Source organism: Astatotilapia calliptera, chromosome 6 (genome assembly GCF_964374335.1).
Source record: "Astatotilapia calliptera chromosome 6, fAstCal68.1, whole genome shotgun sequence".
In the NCBI taxonomy this organism is placed as follows: Eukaryota; Metazoa; Chordata; class Actinopteri; order Cichliformes; family Cichlidae; genus Astatotilapia; species Astatotilapia calliptera.
Genome location: NC_137427.1, coordinates 5,602,614 through 5,622,540, shown reverse-complemented (window position 1 = coordinate 5,622,540; position 19,927 = coordinate 5,602,614). Strand labels below are relative to the sequence as shown.

General features: G+C 42.7%; 1 protein-coding gene across 3 annotated transcripts in view; it reads right to left on the bottom strand.

Annotated features, from left to right (window-relative positions):
* Nucleotides 1-18,656, bottom strand: part of LOC145429366 (uncharacterized) — a 28,829-nt gene extending 10,173 nt beyond the window's left edge. For 2 of the 3 annotated variants that reach the window (XR_013909594.1, XM_080302679.1), the window contains exons 1-2: nucleotides 16,159-16,412; nucleotides 3,742-3,943 (exon numbers count right to left, since the gene is read on the bottom strand). Coding sequence is in view for 1 of the 3 variants with exons in the window: in XM_080302679.1 (XP_080158805.1) it covers nucleotides 3,742-3,943; nucleotides 16,159-16,287 (331 nt within the window). In the remaining 2 variants the exon portion in view is untranslated. Of the gene's footprint in view, nucleotides 1-3,578; nucleotides 3,944-16,158; nucleotides 16,413-18,424 lie in introns of those variants that run through there. The other variant, XR_013909595.1, reaches the window with a different exon arrangement.
* Between the last annotated feature and the right edge of the window lie 1,271 nt (nucleotides 18,657-19,927).

Sequence of the window (19,927 nt, the reverse complement as noted above, 5' to 3'; positions counted from 1 at the left end):
CACAACATCAAGGTTTCAGCTTACACCCAGCTAAAACCAGCGGCCTGTGAAACCAGCGCACACCACACCATAGTTTGCAACTGACTTTAATGAGGGAACCCACTCTGTGCTCGTCTCTGTCTCCTATTTTACGTTTTCATGGCGTCTCTCCTTGAAATATGAGCATCTAACTGTGACTTTATGCACATGTATATACATACTCGGTGAAGAGTGTGTCATCAAATTCAGTTGATATTATACTGCCATATGACATTCCATCGTGTTTTGTGTACATGTAATCACGCACATATGTTGTTCTCTCTGTGTGTTTGAGTATGTTTAGAGTTCATTCCCACTGATCAAGGGAGCAATAGGTTCCTTTAATCTAAGGGTGGTCCCCATGTGCATTCTCCACCCTGGGTTGATCAAGGGCAGAGCAGAGGGAGGAGCAGCAGAAAGAGCCTGGTGGGTCTGTTCGACTGACTGAGTCAGCGTGTTAAAAAGTGGATTTCAGCAACCTATTACACATAGCCAGGGATTACCAAAACCACAGCATGATATTGATTGATAAATTTCTTCCTAGTTTCAGTCTGTTAGGTGATAATGTACATCCCAAGGGAGTTATCAGATAACAAAGTGCTGAAACAGATTCAAGAAGAGAGGCAAAACAGAAGGCCTGATGCTTCTGCCCTATGGTGAAATAAGTAGAGAGACTTCTGGCTTGCGTATTAACAAATACTTTTAGTTTATTAAAGGCTGTGTTTTTGTCGTTTTAGTGATGTACTGTGTGAATTATAACTACGTGGCAAGAGTGAAAGATTCAACTCAGTTCAATTCAGTTTTATTCGTATAGCTACAAATCACAACAATGTGCTTTATACTGTAAGGTAAAGACCCTGGAGCCAAGACCGAAGCGAAAAAAGCAGCTCATTGATTAGCCACCTGTGGTTGGCTCCATAAGCGAGTCAACCCCCAGAGACTCTCATGTTAAAATGTCTGCCTCACTGGCATGAATACACATATTTACAATCTGACACAAAAGCCAGAAAATGACTATAAGCACGTTTTAGTTTGTATGACCAGTTTCTTCATTTTTATAACTATGCAGAGCTAAGTCTGTCAAGGTTCTCAGTCATCCAGGTCATCGCAGTCTAAGGAGCTCCACCTTTGACCTTAAAACTGAAGAAGCTTCTCGGATGAAAGGTGAAATGTCTTCAACTTACCGAAGTCCAGCTGCTTTTCTTTCCAAGCTCCTTAGACTATACAGAGCTAAATTTTTACAGGTTTAAATTGTAATAAGATGACTACCTATTTCAATCATAGGGAGGTGTGTGTGTACCTCTTTTTGCCCAGTTCCATGCTAGTGATTGCCAGCAAAATCTTGCCACCTCTTGCCAACTGATTGCGGAATACACATTTCCCCCCAGCGATCAGGATGGTCAACACTGTGAAAAGACGTATGCTGCAATAAACCACAAATATTCTTTAAATCTGACTGACTGGTGTGTCTTGTTGACTGGATACCATTCATCAGGTTCAATTCAATTTAGTTCAATCTTATACCAATAATACAGAGAAAATCCCAACAATCAAACAGTCAGACGACCTCCTAGGACCACCTGGCAACACTGAGAAGGAAAGACTCAGGAAGAAACCTGGCCCCTCCCTGAGCCTGGTTCTGTTGTTTAAAACTGCTAAAACTCTACAGCACTGTTAGATGATGTGATGCTAAGATAATTACTAGTATTCAAGAGAAATGAAAAGAACAGAATTACCCCAGCTTCATCTTTCACATTACCCAGTTAATCCAAAATTATTAATCATGGCATAAAAAAAAGCCAGAAAAGAAAAAGAAGGACACTGTGGTTAATATGTAAAAAGAGAGGGATAGTGTAGCTCTGTGTTATCAGTCCTAGCTTGGCAGTCACATTTAAGAAAGTGGATGGTGTCTGGATTCTGATAAGCTTCTTCCAGGAAGTCCCGTGTTTCCTTGCTTAGTAATTACCTCTCATGGAGACTGACCAGGGTGAGAAATAAATCTCATCGTGTGTGGACTGGATAATAGGAGATCTATAGGGATAATGGCTTAGCAGGTGGTAGACACACACACACACACACACACACACACACACACACAGACTGAAACTGTTTCTCAGTGAAACTGGTAACAAGCAGAGAAATACAGAGTTGAGACAGGCGCTTACTACTCAGCTCAGTGATGCAGATTCCTGCAGCCAAATAAAGTCTCCACCTTGCATATGTGTACACATGAAATGCATCCTTATTTTCTAAAGCTTGTAGCCCTTTGCAGCCTGATCACTTCTGATAAGGCTGTTCCATATCAACCTCCACCTTCTCAAAGAAACTTGTTTTAATGAAAGTACTTTCCTGAGTTTGGCCGATTTACTGGATTTTCCTTTTGCTCTCATCTCACTCTCTCTCTCTCTTGAGCTGGAGCAGCAGTGGCAGCAGCCCATTTTAAGAAGTGCTGACGCCAGGGCACCCAGCATTTCTGTGTGCATTCAAGGAATGAGGAATGTATCTCCAAACAGCTTAGAGAGAGGCTAGGAAGAGGGGGTAGAAGGAGGGAGAAGGAGAGATAGCTAGAATGAGCAGAAGGAAGGTTAGGACAGAAAATTAAATGGAAAAAACGGGTGGTGGAGAGAAAGACAATTTTGTAAAGAAAGAAAAAGCACAGAAGTGAGGAAGCCCTGATGCATTGTACGGCACCTTCACTGTGAATGCTCCTCTGCCCTGACAGTAGACTGCTGAATCCCGTTTTTAAATGCTGACATTGAGCTTAATGTTGACAGCGATGTGCATATAAAGTTCAGAATGTTATGCAGAAAGAATTTGCAAACAAGCTGAAATCCATATGTGGCGGGTTATACATACGGTACAAAATATGTCAAATTTATTAGAAAGGGTATAACAAGTGACATATGGTGACAAAATGATGGGGGCCAGATCAACCCACAGACATTCCCAGACCTCGCTAATCCACAGCAGATGATGCCTGACACACACGTGTGCTCCATGAGGACAGTGGCTTTGATGAAAACCACCGCAGCCACACTACCATGAATATTACTTCCTGTGTGCTGATTTACTGTACGTGCATCTGTGGCATATTTGTACTGACCGATATCACGAGCTGGGGGAAAACCCTTCCTAAATTCGCCTTATTTTGACGCAATCTCAGAAAAATCAAACATCCCCTCGTCAGCCAACTGGCAGGAGCGCTGCCTTTGGTCAGTTAATGTGAAGAGTGACAGACTCTTCCGAAACAGCAACAGGTCAGGCCAAACCGCAGCTCTAGCTTTCTCACGGCTGCTCGATCACCCACTATAAACACCACATCCTCATCCATCCGTCTATCTGTTCGTTTATCCATACTTGCATCGGCACTTGTCGACCCTCAACAACCTCACAGATTCACATGTTAAAGTGTTGACCTCTTACACAGTCTTGTTGGGGTAAGCCTGACAGGCCAGAGGATGAAACGGGGGAGCTGTCATTGATTACAGGTGATTGGAAGCAAACGGTTCATGGAAAGGAGACTGTTGTGGAATACTATGAAATAAAAACACAGACACTTGTTCAGAAAAGAGGGAAAAAAACATTTAAGACAAAAAAAGAGCCAAATGCTTACACTAAAAAATGCAAACACAAATTTGTGATGAGTTTCATGTTGGTGGGGGAGTTTGGAGATTGAACAAATGGGAAAGGAGAGCACACTGAACATCACTTGGTGTCTCTCACTGTTGACTGAAGTCCACTGAGTCTGCTCAGAGAGCGAAGTCCTCCATTCCCCCGGTTCTCCGTTGTCATCCTTTGCCATGTTTGACTCTCCACTCTCCTCTTCAGGCACTCCTTGGCCGTTATGGGAACACTGGGCACTGCTAGCTAAGCCACCTTGTTGACATCCTTCCCATGGCTCGCCACCATCACCTCGCTTTGTACCCTGAAACGGACAGGAAGAACACATCACCCACGGAGGTAAGCATGGGAACATTTCATCATAGGAGAGCACAGGTGACAATGGTGGTCTGAGACAGGTAGATGTATTCTATTATTCACAGCCCAGCAAGGGCGTCAGATCTCCCCGGTGATCGCTACAGAGGCTGGTGTCAGAGGTGACATCAAACAGACAAGAGCTTGGTGACAGCCGCCGACTACGCCGCCGATCAGGTAATTCCCAGGTGCCCCCGCAAAGGTCTCCACTCTGGAGGCACCAGTGGGATCAGGAAAGGCCACCTAGAAACACAGGTCAAAGCTTTGATCCAATCAGAGGAAAAATCCAGAAGGGAGAGGCTTTTATGAATGCGGGCAAGAGGGAAATGGTCGGCTGTCATTTTGTATTTCGGGAGCGTAACATGCAGCCAAAAGGAATCCAGCACCAGCAGTTGCTCCATCATTATTTCATATCCAGCTCACTTTAGATGCTTCTAGACTAACACACAAGGTGGAAACAAAAAAGGGCCCATGATAATCGTTATTGTTAAACCGCATATTTTATGAGGTCCCTCCCGATTAGAAAGTCAATTGCTGGTTATGTATTCACGCAGGCTGTGAAAAGGCACTGAGAGAATGACCCTCAAGCTTGACCTTGCACGCTTTGAACTTTTTCTCCTCAGCCCCCCTCCTGTCTCTCTCTCTCTTTTTCTTTCTCCCTCTCCTTCTGCCTGCACTTGGTCCCAGGGAACGAATGCTTTGATTTGGCCCGTCCAGCTGCATAAGTAAACCACATTACATTTTAGGAATGTAAATAACAGAAAGTGCTTTTGTGAAAAATTCATTGGATGCTCCCAGCTGGACCACATAATTATTTAGAGAGCATATGTAAATACCTCTTACGATTATGGAGGAATGCATGCAATTTCCCTTTCAAGGCCCTAACTGGTCATTTGGTCTGGAGATAGGAGGTCACAAAGACAAAGAGGGAAACTATAGAAACACTGTGTGCCATAGCAATAAACCACGGTGATCTGATCAAGAGTTCCAAGTGCTCTTTAGACCCCCAAAGCGAGAGCCAGCGTCTATAGCTGGAGTGTCATACATATATATATATATATATATATATATATATATATATATGTATATATATATATATATATATATGTATACAGAGCATCCTGCGAGAGCTCCAGGCTGACACAGCTGCAGAAATGCTATGATATCATTGCAACTTAATACCATTCGTCAATGTTATGAGAGATAATTTGTCAGTACTGTCAGCAGAACGCATCGTCATCCCCGCTCACTAGGAACGCATCCACGTCAAGCTGAAAAACATACATGGTTTGTGGTTGTCAAACACAGTTCTGGACAAGATAACCCTAATCTTGATAGCATGATATCCTTAGACGAGTATATTCTGATAAGATCAAATGTATACTTTACACCACACAGCACATCTGCCAGATGTCGAGACGGGGATGAGCTCAGATTGGCTGCCATCGCTCATCACTTCCTCCTCGCTAAGAACTGTGCACACTGGCAGGGCTGACTTCCTGACTGTCTGGAACATTGCTTGTCTGTGCAGAAGAAGGGACATGTCTTTAGACTGACAGGGCTGCTCTTTGGAAGCAAGTATCTATTCTTCTATCGAGAGTAAAATATGCACACACAAAAAAGAAAAATCGCTTTGCTAAATACAGTGACTTTCAAACTTCTAGCTGATTTTCTTCTCATGTCCTTCTCATGTCCTCTACCATATATTCTGCTTTCATGCAGACTAACAATGATACAGACTCCGAATCCCCCCCGCTTTCCCATGATCAAATGTTACAACACTGACAACCAAGCATCTCCTCAGCAAACACACAACTTCCCCAAAGGTAGGCTGATATGATATGAGTGAATATGTGGATAGCTGTGATCTTTTTCTCTGTCAAACATCAGTGTTTTCTCCCAAGACAAGAGAATGGTGACAAGACAGAAAAAAAACACACTCAAACAATAAACTGTGTCATTGAGGAGGTGATCGAGGAATAATAATTAATGATGGCCATGCAGCAGGACAAAGATACTCTCCAAAGACCAGACTGCTTTCCCCCGAGGGACAGAATGGGGCTTCAATTAACTGACAGGCGGACGTATTAGAATTTCTATCATGGGCCTTGGCGAGCTAGTGAGATTCAGGACTACAATGCTTTGAAAACCAGTGTGGTTTCCCCATCAAACGCGTCCTCTAGGTCCTTTGATCTGCTGGGTGGTATGTGTCCTTGGAGATATGCGTCTACTTCCTCAAAGCTCTTTGTTGCCAGCACCTCATTTTCCTGTGCTGAGGTTTAGTGCAACAGCAACAGCAGGCTCTGCCGCATTCATTCTCAGACAACAGAAACGGCACATCCACATCATGACACACCAGGTGATTTTAAGCATGCATGATGCTTGACACACTGGTGTGTGTGCGTGTTTGCATAAACATACAGAATAAATGTAGTCGATGAAGTACGATCATCTGAGGACAGTTTGTACAGAAACTATTTCTATGAGTTTTGAAATTTACAACCACCTTGTCATTAATTAAACCATATCAAAACAAGATCGAATTATTTTTGATAATATTTGATAGCCAAAGTCATCCCTTTAGCTTTCTATACATATAATTCAGTGGAATCTCTTAATAGTGATGTACGTGGACATTTTTTCTCATTTGACACTCAGTTTATCATCTCCAGTCTACAGCCAGTCTTTTGAAGCTCGCTGTGGAGTAAACTGATATCAAGACTTCCTTTTTCAGTTTACTACTACTAATAATAATAATCATAATAATAATATTCTACTAAAATTAACTTGACTGTTTCCCTGCATGCAATCAAAAAACATGTTTCTGCTATCCTGCAGATTCATATCCATATGCATATGTGTGTTAATAGAGTCTATAGTGTTTGACAGCTGACAGTCTATAAAGAAAGAGTTTCACCAAGAAGCAAAAAGGGGAAAAAAAGAGAGAGGGATGGCACAAACAAAGCATCCTAAAGTGGATGCTACAAGTGTGTGGTGCACTTTAACTGTCAGAGATAGAGATCTGTTGGATATTGATGTCATCTTTCTATTTCACTGCCAAGGCACATTCTCAAAAACTCTCAATAGAAGAATGGCAGCGAACATGGAGACGTGATCTCTGTTACGTCTGCGCTAATTGTTGCAAGGATAACATGTAGAAAAACAAGTCTAAAATTTTGACTCACTGGTGAGTTAAATCAAAGGAACTCCCCTCCCAACATGAACACATGTCAGACTGAATGAATGAAGTGAAACAAAATAGGGTTAGTGGTGGGGCGATCGTGGCTCAAGAGTTGGGTGTTCGTCTTGTAATTGGAAGGTCGCCGGTTCGAGCCCCGGCTCAGACAGTCTTGGTCGTTGTGTCCTTGACACAAGACACTTCACCTACCCCCTACTGGTGATGGCCAGAGGGGCCGATGGCGTGATATGGCAGCCTCGCCTCTGTCAGTCTGCCCCAGGGCAGCTGTAGCTACAACTGTAGCTTGCCTTCACCAGTGTGTGAATGTGAGAGAGAATGAATAGTGGTATTGTAAAGCGCTTTGAGGGGTCCTGAAAAGCGCTATATAAATGAAATCCATTATTATTAGCCTGATAATCAGACAGAACTGCTGCATCCACACCTAAAGCCGGATGTGCTGAAACACACAAGGTGCATTCACCAACATATGAAATTTTGTTCAGTGTAACCCATAACTCTTGAGTAGTTTCCAGTGTACGAACAGGTTAATAAAAGACATGACTGAGATACCTGTAGGATTAAATTTGCTTGTCCCACAGTAGTGACAGCGGTTTCAGGTTTGTACAGGTTGCTTTTTGTCTCTTTTGAATCCCTCAACTTTACAGAAGTCCAGCACTAATCGCAGTACTATGTAGGAGGACTCCTTTGATCCACAATCAGCCTAAATGTTTCACAAGGTTTTGCATTAAGTTTAACTAAACTCAACATTGATCCCAAACCTGCATTTCTAAGAGGCCAAAGTTATTATGGTGGAAGTTTCATCACAAAAATTCAACATCAAGGGATTTTTCTGCATGAGGCTTTGAAATCTTGAAATTATGTAACCCTGTTCTACTTCCTACTCTCCACTAAAATATCAAGCATGGCAAAAAAAACCCAACTTGCTACAATCAATCTAAATGTTGGCTGTAGCAAGATAGCTTTTGGGGTAAAAGCCAGGCAGCCCCCTTACTGCTGCCAGAAACCCCCCCACATGTTCACTGACGTCAGCAGCCACTCTCACCGGCCGACTCTCCCTTGAACTGCTCGGTCAGTTTCCTGTTAGGTCCCGACACAATATGCACGAATGCTCCATCTTGCAGCGTTGCTTCCCTGTGAAGTGGTGTTCAGGTTACATTCCTCCCAGCTAAAGCCCTCGGCCCTCCCCAGCCACAGCCAATCTGTAAACTGTTTACACTTCACTTCCCACACCTGGACCGGGGCCAAGGCAAATCTGGAACAAGGCCCACAAGAAAGAACCAACAGATAGGCCCTTAGACTTGAGCAGGAGAGGAAAGATTGTGTCTTGGGCTGGAGTGGAATATTGACTCACCACCAACACCGCCCTGTTCTCTTTTTCTCTCTCCTAGAGTACAAGAGGAAGTTTGATCTGGAAACAGATCCATTTGTTCAACAGTCTGCTGGCCCACAAAACTAAGACATGCTGTGCTCTCATCACATAAATATCTTATTAAGATTTCTGATAACTTTTCCGATCATACAGCAACATCACATGGGACAGACTCCAGTGTTTCCTTGAGTTTTACTGATAGCGTGCTTCTCAACGCTCCGTGCAGATAGATTATATTTATGTATTTATGCACCACCCCTCATATGCCTCCCTTTTTGAAGTGATTAAAAGTCCCTTGAAATCACACGACTGATGCACCGGTGCTCTGCTGTACATCACTGCATAAGAGAGGATATCATAGATAACTTGTCTTTGAGTCGTGCTACTTCTGCCATGTCATTTTTTGTGCGCACTACAGCTCGTGTAAATGGAAGCCCAATCCCTGATACATTTTGTAAGTGTGATGTAAGACTGAGACAGAAAGAAATCTTCAGTTCCCCTGTGTTTGTGGGGGAAAATTAGGATTAGGAAAACATTCAATTGAAAGGATAAGTGAAAATCTGTTGAGTATGTATTATGACGTAAGAAAAAAAAACCCACAAGAAATTTGTGATTTAACAAAGTGAGGTACTGCTGACACACACTTCGTGGACCCATTATGGTTTTCCTAATTTTCCATCGTATTCCCCCAACAATGAAACAACCCCCTTTGAGCAAGCACTTGGCAACAATAGGAAGGAAAAACTCCCTTTTAACAGGAAGATCAAATTGTGACTGGTTGGGCGTTGGGGGTGGGGGCAGCACAAAAGACATACTATGTAAGAGAGACAGAGATTAATAATAATTAACTATGTGAGACCAAGGAGTAACTAAACACTTGACACACTAAGCAGGAAAGTGCATGAGGGACGGGTAAAGAGGCCATGCTGCTAACGAGTCAACTACTAATTAAGCTAAGTTAGCGAATCCCTAGAAACAGTAAATGAATACTGTGAATATAATTAGCAGGTTATTCACCAAAGAGTGTGCTTTGGAGAAAAAACATATGAAAACTATGAAATAAGCCATTATCTAAGTTTTTATTTAAGTGGGCTACACTGTACCGTTTGTAAAAGGAACAGGAAGCGATACTATACTGCAGAGAGAGTCAACACCAAGTTCATATATAATATATATGCACTGTTACAAAGGTGGATATTCATATTAAACATGGGTTTAATGTGAAGTGAACTTTAAGCTTCAAATAACATCAGCTTAAAGCTCAGGCTTCAAACTGCTCAGGTTTTCTACAGGAGCACTGGAGCCCCACCCACCTGCTGTTAAAATCTTTTGTGTAGGAGGGGCAGCCAATCAGAAGACAGTTGGATTAAAAGAAGGAAGAAGACCTACATTGTCCTATTTCAGACCAAGGATGACAGCAAGTCCCATTATTTGTGAAAAAAGGATTATTTTTATGCAGTGACTCATGCAAAGCTCCTCTAGCAGAGTCTAATAAAAAAAAGGAGTTGATTATTATGTAATATATGCTCTTTAAATACTATGTTACTGTGTTTACTATATTAAGCTATGCTATTAACAGAAAGTCTACAAAAGTGCGCCATGTGAATAACAATTACTATGGGTGATGATTACATTTATTTCTGAAATAATGAGAGGGCAACATGAATTAAATACACTGGGGAATAGAGACCCACATTCTGTGTTATGCTTTGTAATAAAGTTTCACTAGATGAAGAGCAAAAATGTAGCCTTTTACTCAGCAGTGAGGGGAGAAGATAAATCCAAATTTAGTGGACTGTCTGACAGTCCTGCTACAAAATACTGGCCACATTTACGGTACAAGACTGGCTTGGACTATTAATTGCCCCTTTGTCCGATTTGCTGTCGCCTATGTACGTGGCAGTGGTAAAGAAAGACATTTTTAATAGCTGGAGTTAGAGCAAGATGAGCAAGGGAGAGTAAAAGCTAAAGTAAACCCATAAAACCAAACTAGTATGTCCTGCAGTCACATGTATATTGAATACCAATCAGAGGCATGGGGCTTGCCAGCATCGGCGCTGCACTCATTTCCAATGCGCACACTGTAGCTCAATCAGTAGAGCCCTGGCGGATAAAAAGGGATCGCTTGCCTGGCTCTCTGAATATTAGCTAATGCCACATTTGCAAGTCTTCAAGAGCAAAGGGTGAGTGGGTAGAGGGGGAATAAGAGGGAGATGGGAGAGATATGAAAAGATAGAGAAACAGAGGGATGTGAGAAAGGGAAGATAAAGACAGAAATAGTGTGAATGCAAGAGAAACATTTAAAAAAAAAACTCTGCTCTGTTTGGGACTGTTGGAAAAAAAATATTATTTCTTGCAATAAATTGAATGGCTTTGTGGAGCACAAGTGATGGAAGTGACGCCTGGATGGGGATTATGCTCTTTTCATCATAAAGCCCCATCTGGTATACTAGCAAGACCACGTCTGTCCAGGCCTCTTGCCCTTTAAAGTGCCGGCTTGGGTTACACATCAATCCAGTCCTGTTGCAGCTGTGCTGGGAAAATAAGACAGAGCGATTCTACACATACATGGCAGAGCACATGCTAACACGCACACAAAGAAATGCTCATCAATTACAAAAGTGTGTGTACACATGCAAATAGACAGATGGAGGAACAGGGAGGCACACAGAAAGAAAGATTTCACGCATGCAGACACACACACACACATATATACCCCCCTGCTCCCATGCCCCAGTGCACAAAGTCCCAACAGAAACAATGGCAAAAAACCAAAAAGGACATCTCTGTTTTTGAAGCATGCCTATTTCTAACTTGAAAGAGCCAACCATAATTAAAACCAATGGGCAGCAATGCGAGATAAATGAATAGCAGAGCATTCACCAGACCCCTCCTCATCTTTTAACTAAACCACTGGTCCGGTGTATGGCAGATGTTCCAGCTCCATTTGATGTGTGCGTGTGTATGCCCATGTGTTTGTGTGTACATTTCCACGAGTTTGTGTGTCTGCACTGACTGGCGGGACATTATCGTTTGTCATTTCCTTCTCCTCTGTCTTTGCAGATCCATCACGGCTGCGCTTACATACATAAACCTATCACGAGCTCAATTTTTCTTTTTCCTTTTTTTTTTTTTTATAAGAACCAGATTTCCCCTCTGCATGTGCAACACATACAGTCACATGACTCAGAACTAGTAAAATAAAATACCTTCTGTTACATTACCAGAAGCCATTTGGACTTGTGTTACATCTAAAGAGCTGTGTCTAGGGATCTAATTAATATAATATTATTGAACATTAAATCAAAGTTTGCATGTTTTTTGAGGAACCTGTGAGTTGAAATCATTAAATGTTTTAGTCAATATATCTGAACAGCATTTAGACTTGTATTGCAGAGAGCTGAAAATGCAAACGTGATTCACAGCCAATAAAGAAAATAGAGTTAAACTATATAAAACCACCGAATTATCCTTTTTTTCCCTTTACAACTTCTTTAAAGGAGACAAGATTTAACTGATGGGTCACATTTCTCCCGCAGATGTAAAATTATTCTTTTTAGACGATTTCTGCCTTTTAGCCACAAATGATATTAGATGTCACACATTACCTCGGAGGACGTGATTCACTCTTTAGCTACGTAAGACCTTTAATTCTCCTGTCTAAATTGGCTCCGGAGGATGATTGTTCATCTTTAGACCGTGTCATCCTCACATTGGACCTCATCAGCGGAAGAAAGGCCCACCATCATTATCTCGTGATCTGCCTATTTCTGCTCATTCCTACACCAATGAGGATATGAACAAAGAGGATAATACTACAAATGGATAAAGATAAATGGAAGTCAATTTCACTGGAATTAAAACAAGTGTTTGATTCATTTGGAAAGGAAGCGTTAAAGAGGAATTTAATTTGATTTGTTTGGCAGTTTGGTCTCGCCACTGACCATTCTGAATGAAGAAGTTAACGCAGCCTCTCTCTCTGTGCTTTAAAATAATGAACAATGGAGAAAGAGAAACAGAGGGAGATTGGGATGGGTGGGGGGAGCAATGTTATGACTCTATTGAAAATTGTGCTGTTAACAAATTGGTGGGCCTCAGCTGTTTTCCAAGACTTCAGCCTGCAGGTACATTTGTCTGCCTGTTTGCTTGTCTCTCGCTTCATTGTAGTGTTTCTTTCAATGCCGGACTTTCAGTTATATCTGGACAGCCCAAATGACAACGCTGCCGGCAAGAAAGAAGTAGTTGATGGACGAGAAGTGAATAAAAGGAGCCCGAATCGCCGCTCCAGCGCTCCCCCCCCCACTTTCCCCTCCTCCTCTGTCAGCCGTTCTGGACAGCCCCGAGGAGATCAAACCTGTTTGTAATCCTGCTCTTCCTCTTCATGTCTGTGTGTTTACAACCTGACCACATTGCTACAGTACACTCCCTCACAGCTCTGTCTGTGCTTCACGTCTCTCTCTATTAAATCAGATGTAGGAAGGTGGGGAAGAAAAGGGATGCATTCATTGTCCTTGGCTGACAGATTTTCAGAAGGACGGTTGCACAGAGCTTGTTTTTCTGCACTGCACTGACAAGTGATAGGCAATTAATTTCCACAACCACTTCCCCCCATCTTCACTTGGTCATCAGAGAAATTTCCAGCCTGGGGTCTGAGTGAGCCGTGAAGTGTCTGCCGGATGGCTGTCGTCAGATGGTTGGTTCTACTTCTGGTTCACTCTTGGGAAGAATGCAGGCTGACTGGTAGGGAATGACGTTTCCTCTCGAGCAGTCTGAAGGCCTTGTTTCTCTTTTGTCCATGCTCGGGTTCTTTTCAAACACAGTAATTTGCAGAAGGGGACCCCAGCCACAGATCACAGGATCTGGATCTGTGGGGTTGGTGTGCAGGGGAACGGCCTTTGGGGCGCAGTCGTGGAACTTCTTCAATGGAAACCACATGGCTTTAGATGGGCAACCTCTGGGTGGTCCAATCAGCATCAAGAGGACATTTACTGACACATATGTCTCTAGCAATTGACTTCAACCCTGTGAAACATTCGCTTTTTATTCGTCTTTTTTGAGATGTTTCAAAATGTGATTTAGTGGAAGACATTAGCAGTTAATTACATGATGCCATAAATGAATTGCAAGCAGGTTGCTTTGGGTTTCCCAAGGGCCTTTGTGGCTTCTTTGACAACTTAATCAAGCCAACTTTTATGGTACTTGAGATCTTCTGAAAAACAGAGTTGTAATAGCCAAAACAAAAATCGAATAAACACTAATAACATTTGAAATAAATCGATAAATCTTTTCAGACAATACAGAGTTGTTAACATCTCCCCAGGCCTCAAGGTCAGAAAGAAAACAGGACTCACAGAGTTCACCACATCTAACCCCAGTCACTAAAACGTTGCTAATCTGCATCACAAGAACAGCAATCATCTCACTTCAGTGGCTTTCCGACCAAAAGCCCTCTCGGCCCGCAACAATCTGACATCATTGTCTGCAGACTCTCCAGAACTTTTGTGGTGTGTAATTCCAGAGCAATGGGAAAATCCCTTCCCTCCAACTCGGAAGTGAGCGTGAATAAGCAACATTTCACTGGGTCAGCTGGTTTCATGTGTAACTGACTATTTTTTCAGCAGAGACACACACTAAGATGCTTTAGAGCACAGAGGGAGGCTAATAGGAAATGTTAAGCTTGGATATTATAAAGCCTAAATGATATTGCATATTTATCTACAGGATTATTCTATTCTAAATGAAAGCATTAACAATGATACTGGGCAACTTTTGATAAAAATATCGATGACATTGTGAAGTTTTTCTGAAGCCGTCGCTGTGTTAATGCTCGAGTTCACAATCTGCAGTTGATCCCATTATCTCCATTTTAGTAACAAGTTGTTTGGATTGCAGTTGGCTTGGGGTTGCATGAAGGTTAAACAAGTAAATAGTGTTTTCCCCATGCCTTTAGCAGTGCTGATTATCATCTTAAATGGCATAATAGTACAGCAATCAGTTTGTAGTTTAGATCTTTGCCTGGATCCAGTTTCCCATTATGAGGCTGGGTCTGCTTCGTCCAAAATGCTTCAAAAGCTCATTCTAAATGGACAGACCAGGCCCCATAAAGAATAGTAGAAGGTGAAGGTTTGGCCACTCGGTTGGGCTGGATTAGAAATAGTGGCCTGGAGGAAAAAGTGATGTAACCTCTGTTTTACTTAAAGCCTGGCATTAATCTGAGTAGAGCCAACATTCTTAGCCTCTGACTTTGAATTCCCCTAAATGTGGTTCTGGTTACACAAGATTTTATACTTTCTCCTCAAGAAAAGAGCTGAGTCAAAATTAGTATGTAATAAAACCTACTATTTATCAAAAACAAAGAAAAAAAAAGAAACCGTTGTATCCACTGCTTTGTCCCACCATTGCTGACTGAAAAAGCCACACATGGAAAATTAACCAACAGTTGTACCCACAGTTAATTGGACCCACTTCATAATTTTCAAACAAGCAACTTGTGCAGTTTAAAACAATGAATAGGAAATACTTTGTAGTTCTCCCAGTTTTACATCATCAAGTGTTCTTTAGAAATGAGATGCCAGCACTTTCCCAGACATTTCCACACAAAAAACCCAAAACTGTCCCGCTGCATCACGCTGTTGAGCCGTCATTTGTAAAACTGCTAAACTAAAGTGAACATTTTAAAGAGTCAACTATGCTGATAAATGTGCTTTTTGCCATGCTGACAACTTTCATTTAATTCTCAAGTTTGAAGAGTCAAACACAGGCACTACTGGGGGTCAGTCTGTCAAATGGCGTCCCACAGAGACTCTGCGATAGAGGGACTGGAGCTGGGCGAGGGAGGGGTAATGAGAGGGCAGATAAGGTTTGGTTCTCAAATGAACTGCTAAAAAATAAATCCTAATTATTGCCATCTTACGGACAGGACAATATTCCAAAGAAAAGCAATATTATTTGTGAACGGCTCTAGTTTCTGCAGGTTTTTGAATAACAAGCTAAAGAGATGATGTCCGTAATGGCTACCTGCAGTGCTTGGAAAAAACCAGAGTGCGCCCCCACCAAGCCCTCCATCTTTCACAGAGCTACAAACAGCTTCAGTTTCTCCTTTGGTCTGCCAGCAAAAAAAGAAAAAGAAATGAAAAAAATGAAAGAAAAATCCTCCCCGCAGTTTGAAATAAAAGGCCTGGATCAAACTAACACCAGGAGAGTTTTTCGTCCACTTTGCAACCTGCAGTTTCTGCATATTAGCCTCTTCTACTCTTGGTCCACATCCCGCAGTGAAATGAATACAAAATTGCATTAAAGTTAATGCTACATGACATTTCCCCCCTTCACAAAATTTGCCTTGCTTTTTGAAACGGTTCTTGTGGCTGTGGAAATTTTGTAAAAACCACCTGCAGGAGTGATTTACCAATTTGCTAAAGTGCACCTAAAGCAATCCGATAGCTCCATCCAACAACCTGAAACATCATGTTAACCGTGCTAATGGCAATGTTGAACATGGCATACCGGCAGTAAAAATAAATAATGCATTAATACTTTGTATTAATGGCAGAAAAGAATCACGACTCTAAAAGCATCAGACATGATGGAGACCCCCTACCTGGCAGCCCCTGTATCCACGACCCCCACTGTTTGTGTATTTTCGAACCATGGCGGCCCATTGACTGCCTCCCCCGGATTGCCAATTTCCCGCTGGTGGTCCAAGGTTTCGCCTGTCCTTTCTCAGCATTGTGCAACTGGAATCGTTGCGTCCTCCCCTGTTCACGCTGCGGTTGTAGCTCCACGATCTGATTGGACAGCGCTCAGCGAGACTTCATCAGCTGAACATCCCTGTCGTCATGACAACTTGCCAATATCCCAACAGGGGTGTGTTTGTGGAAGGGTGGGGTGGCGGGGCACGGCTGCTCTCTTGCCTCCGAACGCCTGGTACGCGACAGCGATTCATTTTACATCATCGTTACCTCACCGCTGCTCGCTTCCCCCTTCCCAGACCTAGCGGGTTAAGCTAATCTGTGTAGCATGCGATGTTGGAGAATGCATGGGCCACTGTGCTTGCCACAGTCTGTGAGTCTACAACCAGCTGTCCCATCAGGGTTTCTCAGACCAATGTCTCGCACCACAGGATGCCAAATCAGCTTAAAACGATGAGTATAATCACTATTCTGTCACATGACATTGAGAAAATGGATGGCAAACCCAAAGTGAAGCTTCTAACTCTAACCAATGAAAAAGTTTGCTTTTCTTTTCAGTCTTAAGCCTGCTCCCCATATTATGATTTCCCATCCACACACAAAGGCAAAATTACAAAGGGAACTGAAGTTTAGACAGTTTTTTGGAAACCATGGAAACTTGACACAAACTTTTGAGAAAGACATTTTACTTTCTATTCTCAAATGGCCTTTATCCTTGTATCCCAATACTTGTCACCGACATCATTCCCATGAAAATTTGAGGCCAACTTATGCCAGACTAAAAAGACTATTGTACCACTTCATCGTTCTGCTAACTCAGCATACAGTTAAGTTCAAAGAAAGTGAAACAAATCTCAGAGAATCAGGCTGGAACAGAGCAAAAGACATCAACAAAAGACAGAAAGAAGAGAGAAAAGAGGGGGAAAGTGAGAGGAAAGTAAAAGCAAGGCATTATCTTGTTGTCAGCCATGCTACCAAGAGCACAAACAGATGAATGTTTGGCGGGTGAGACACCCGCTGTGCTGCTAGCCTGCTAGCCTGCGATTAGCACCAAGCAGACGAATGGTTCCCAGGGTTCTCTCCCAGTTACCTCCTGCCGAGCTGGAGACGATGACCTTGGCCGCTGCTGGAGTTCTCCTCCCCTGCTAGGAATGAATGGCGAGCCAGGACAGAGAGCCCTAGCCTCCGTTCGCTTTTGATTGCTAATCCCCCAAACATTGTACACCACCCGGCACCCTACCTGGCCTTCTAGCCAGAGGCTGCTTGGTGGTGGCCATTGAAAGCAGGTGATGAATGGGGCAGAGCTGCTGGAAGCCAGGCTCCCTGGGTAGCAGGGAAACTCTGTAGGCCCACAAATGTGTGTGGCTCTCATCTGTTTTTGTAGATTTCTGAAGATAAAAGGATGCCCCGGATCAGTCCTTGGTGTTTAAGTCTCGTTGAGTGGATAACATTTTGCCAACTTAGCCATATGATAAAGTATCAGGGTGCTGATGAAATGTAAACACAACTATTCACAACCCTTGTAAGGGTGGAGATACCAGTCCGTGCATGCAACACATTTGCTGCCACAAACTCATTAATGAAAAAACAAACAAACAAACAAACAAACAAACAAACAACAAAACCCTAAAAGCCAACAACTGGAAAAAACAATAGCTCCTCTGCTAACCAGAGGAGCTAGCATACGTTGATCAAGTGTGGTTTGGGAGATTACGGAAACCTCTTAAAGAGATAGTATCCTTTTTTTTCCCTACCACCACCCAGCATGGGTTTGAGCCTGAATGCAAATCTATATCAGCATTTTAATGGCTCTCAGTCTTTTTATCAAGTCGCTAACAGAGCAATCTGAGCATTTCGGGAACCATTCCAGGATACAATCTATAGAAAATTTGAATGACATGCATAATAACGCAATAATTTTCCCATGGAAACTTTTCATAAATATTCCTCGGTACATAAGCTATGCATTGTATGGCATTCACCGTGACGAACAGAAGGCACCAATACAATAACACTTCTCCAATGCGGTAACACTCGATACTGCTAAATGCTAAATGTTGTTGCCCCAGTCACATGGAATCCCAAATACTGCTAAATGCATTTCGGCGGCAGCAACACAAAAAAAAGAGTAAAAAATAGAGCAATGGCACAAAGTGAAAAAATGAAAACACAAACCTTCTCATTGTAACGTCAGCAGCATGTTCACGAGAGACTGCTGGATGCCAGACTCTTAAGGGGACCGAAGCTGAATTCAATGCCTCTTGTCAGGGGAGCTTGATGTGATTATCGCCCCCTGCTAGGGCAGCGATAGTGAAGTTGTCTGGCGCTGGCAGGGACGCTCAAACAGCACTGCGGGATGCCCTCCTCGCTGTCCCACTCCAGGACCATCGCTCTGGACGCAACAGGGGGTGGGAAGCATGTGTACATGTGGATGTGTGCGTGCATGTGCGCATGTGTGAATGAACGTTGTGTTGATATTATTGTTCTGCAGGTTTTCACTCTTGTTACTGCTGCCGTTTAGTAGCAAACAGGACTTCTGAGATGGGCTCCCATCACTGAGCTAAAAACTGCTGTTCAAGGTCAAGGTGCTGCCGACTGCCCACTTCTGGGCTTTTTTCTTTTATATATATATGCCTCAGCACACAAACCAATTTTAAGATATTCCCCAGCGTGTGTACATATTTGTGTTTGCCAGAGAGTGAATAAAAATCATTGTTCAGGCCGCCTAAGGATCATTTCCCTCCCCCTCTCTTCACCGAGGAGTCCGTCCCTCCCGGCTCATATCGACAGACACACTGCTGCTTATTGATCTATGAATTTGTACAATATGATAATAACAATACGTCTTTTTTCGTGGCGGTATTGTGATGTGTCTTAATTTTTTTCCTTGTCTGTTGCATTTGTCTTTATCAAGTATTGTACCAAAGGAGTTGGATACAACATAGAATGCATCTGAACAGCAAACTGGGCCAAAAAACTCTACAAACAATGTGAGTTTTTGTTGCGCTACAACATATATGTTTGCTCAGTTCTAGGCTTGAAGGCATACATGAATTACAATAGACTTGATTAGCAAAAAATGTAAAAAGAAAAAAAAAAGCATAAATAAAAGACAGGGAAAAGAAGGCCTCGGGATAATGAAAGTTTCTCCTAAGGATATGTTTATGCATGCAGAAAGGAACACGAGTACAACAGCAGGCATAAAAAGATGAAATCTTGCAGCACAAACATGCGACACAGCAACAAAGATGACAGGTTTGATGGGGTGATGCATATGTGATTTGACCACCCAGGCACGAGATCAAGACTGCACTGCCTTTTGGGTTATCAGGGCATTTCAGTAAATTTCCCCACATTGTACCACCCAGCCCCCCTTTGCTTTCTGTGCTGTCCCCCTGGAGGCAAAGGGGGTAAAATAAGACTTCAAAGCAACTCCAAAATAGTCCTGACACAAACTCATTTCCTCATGTTACATGAAGGGGGCTGGCAGACTCGCTAGACTGTTCTGACTCTGGTATGTCTCAGCCTCCTGCTCTGTGCTACCTCATAACAAGCAGCGGTGACAGAATGCCATTTTGACAGCGATTATGGATAGTCTGACATAGACTTAAAAGGAGCCAGATGGGGGTAGAATTTACAAGAGCCTATCTGTGGGTCATGCTGGGCTCAGATGAGATG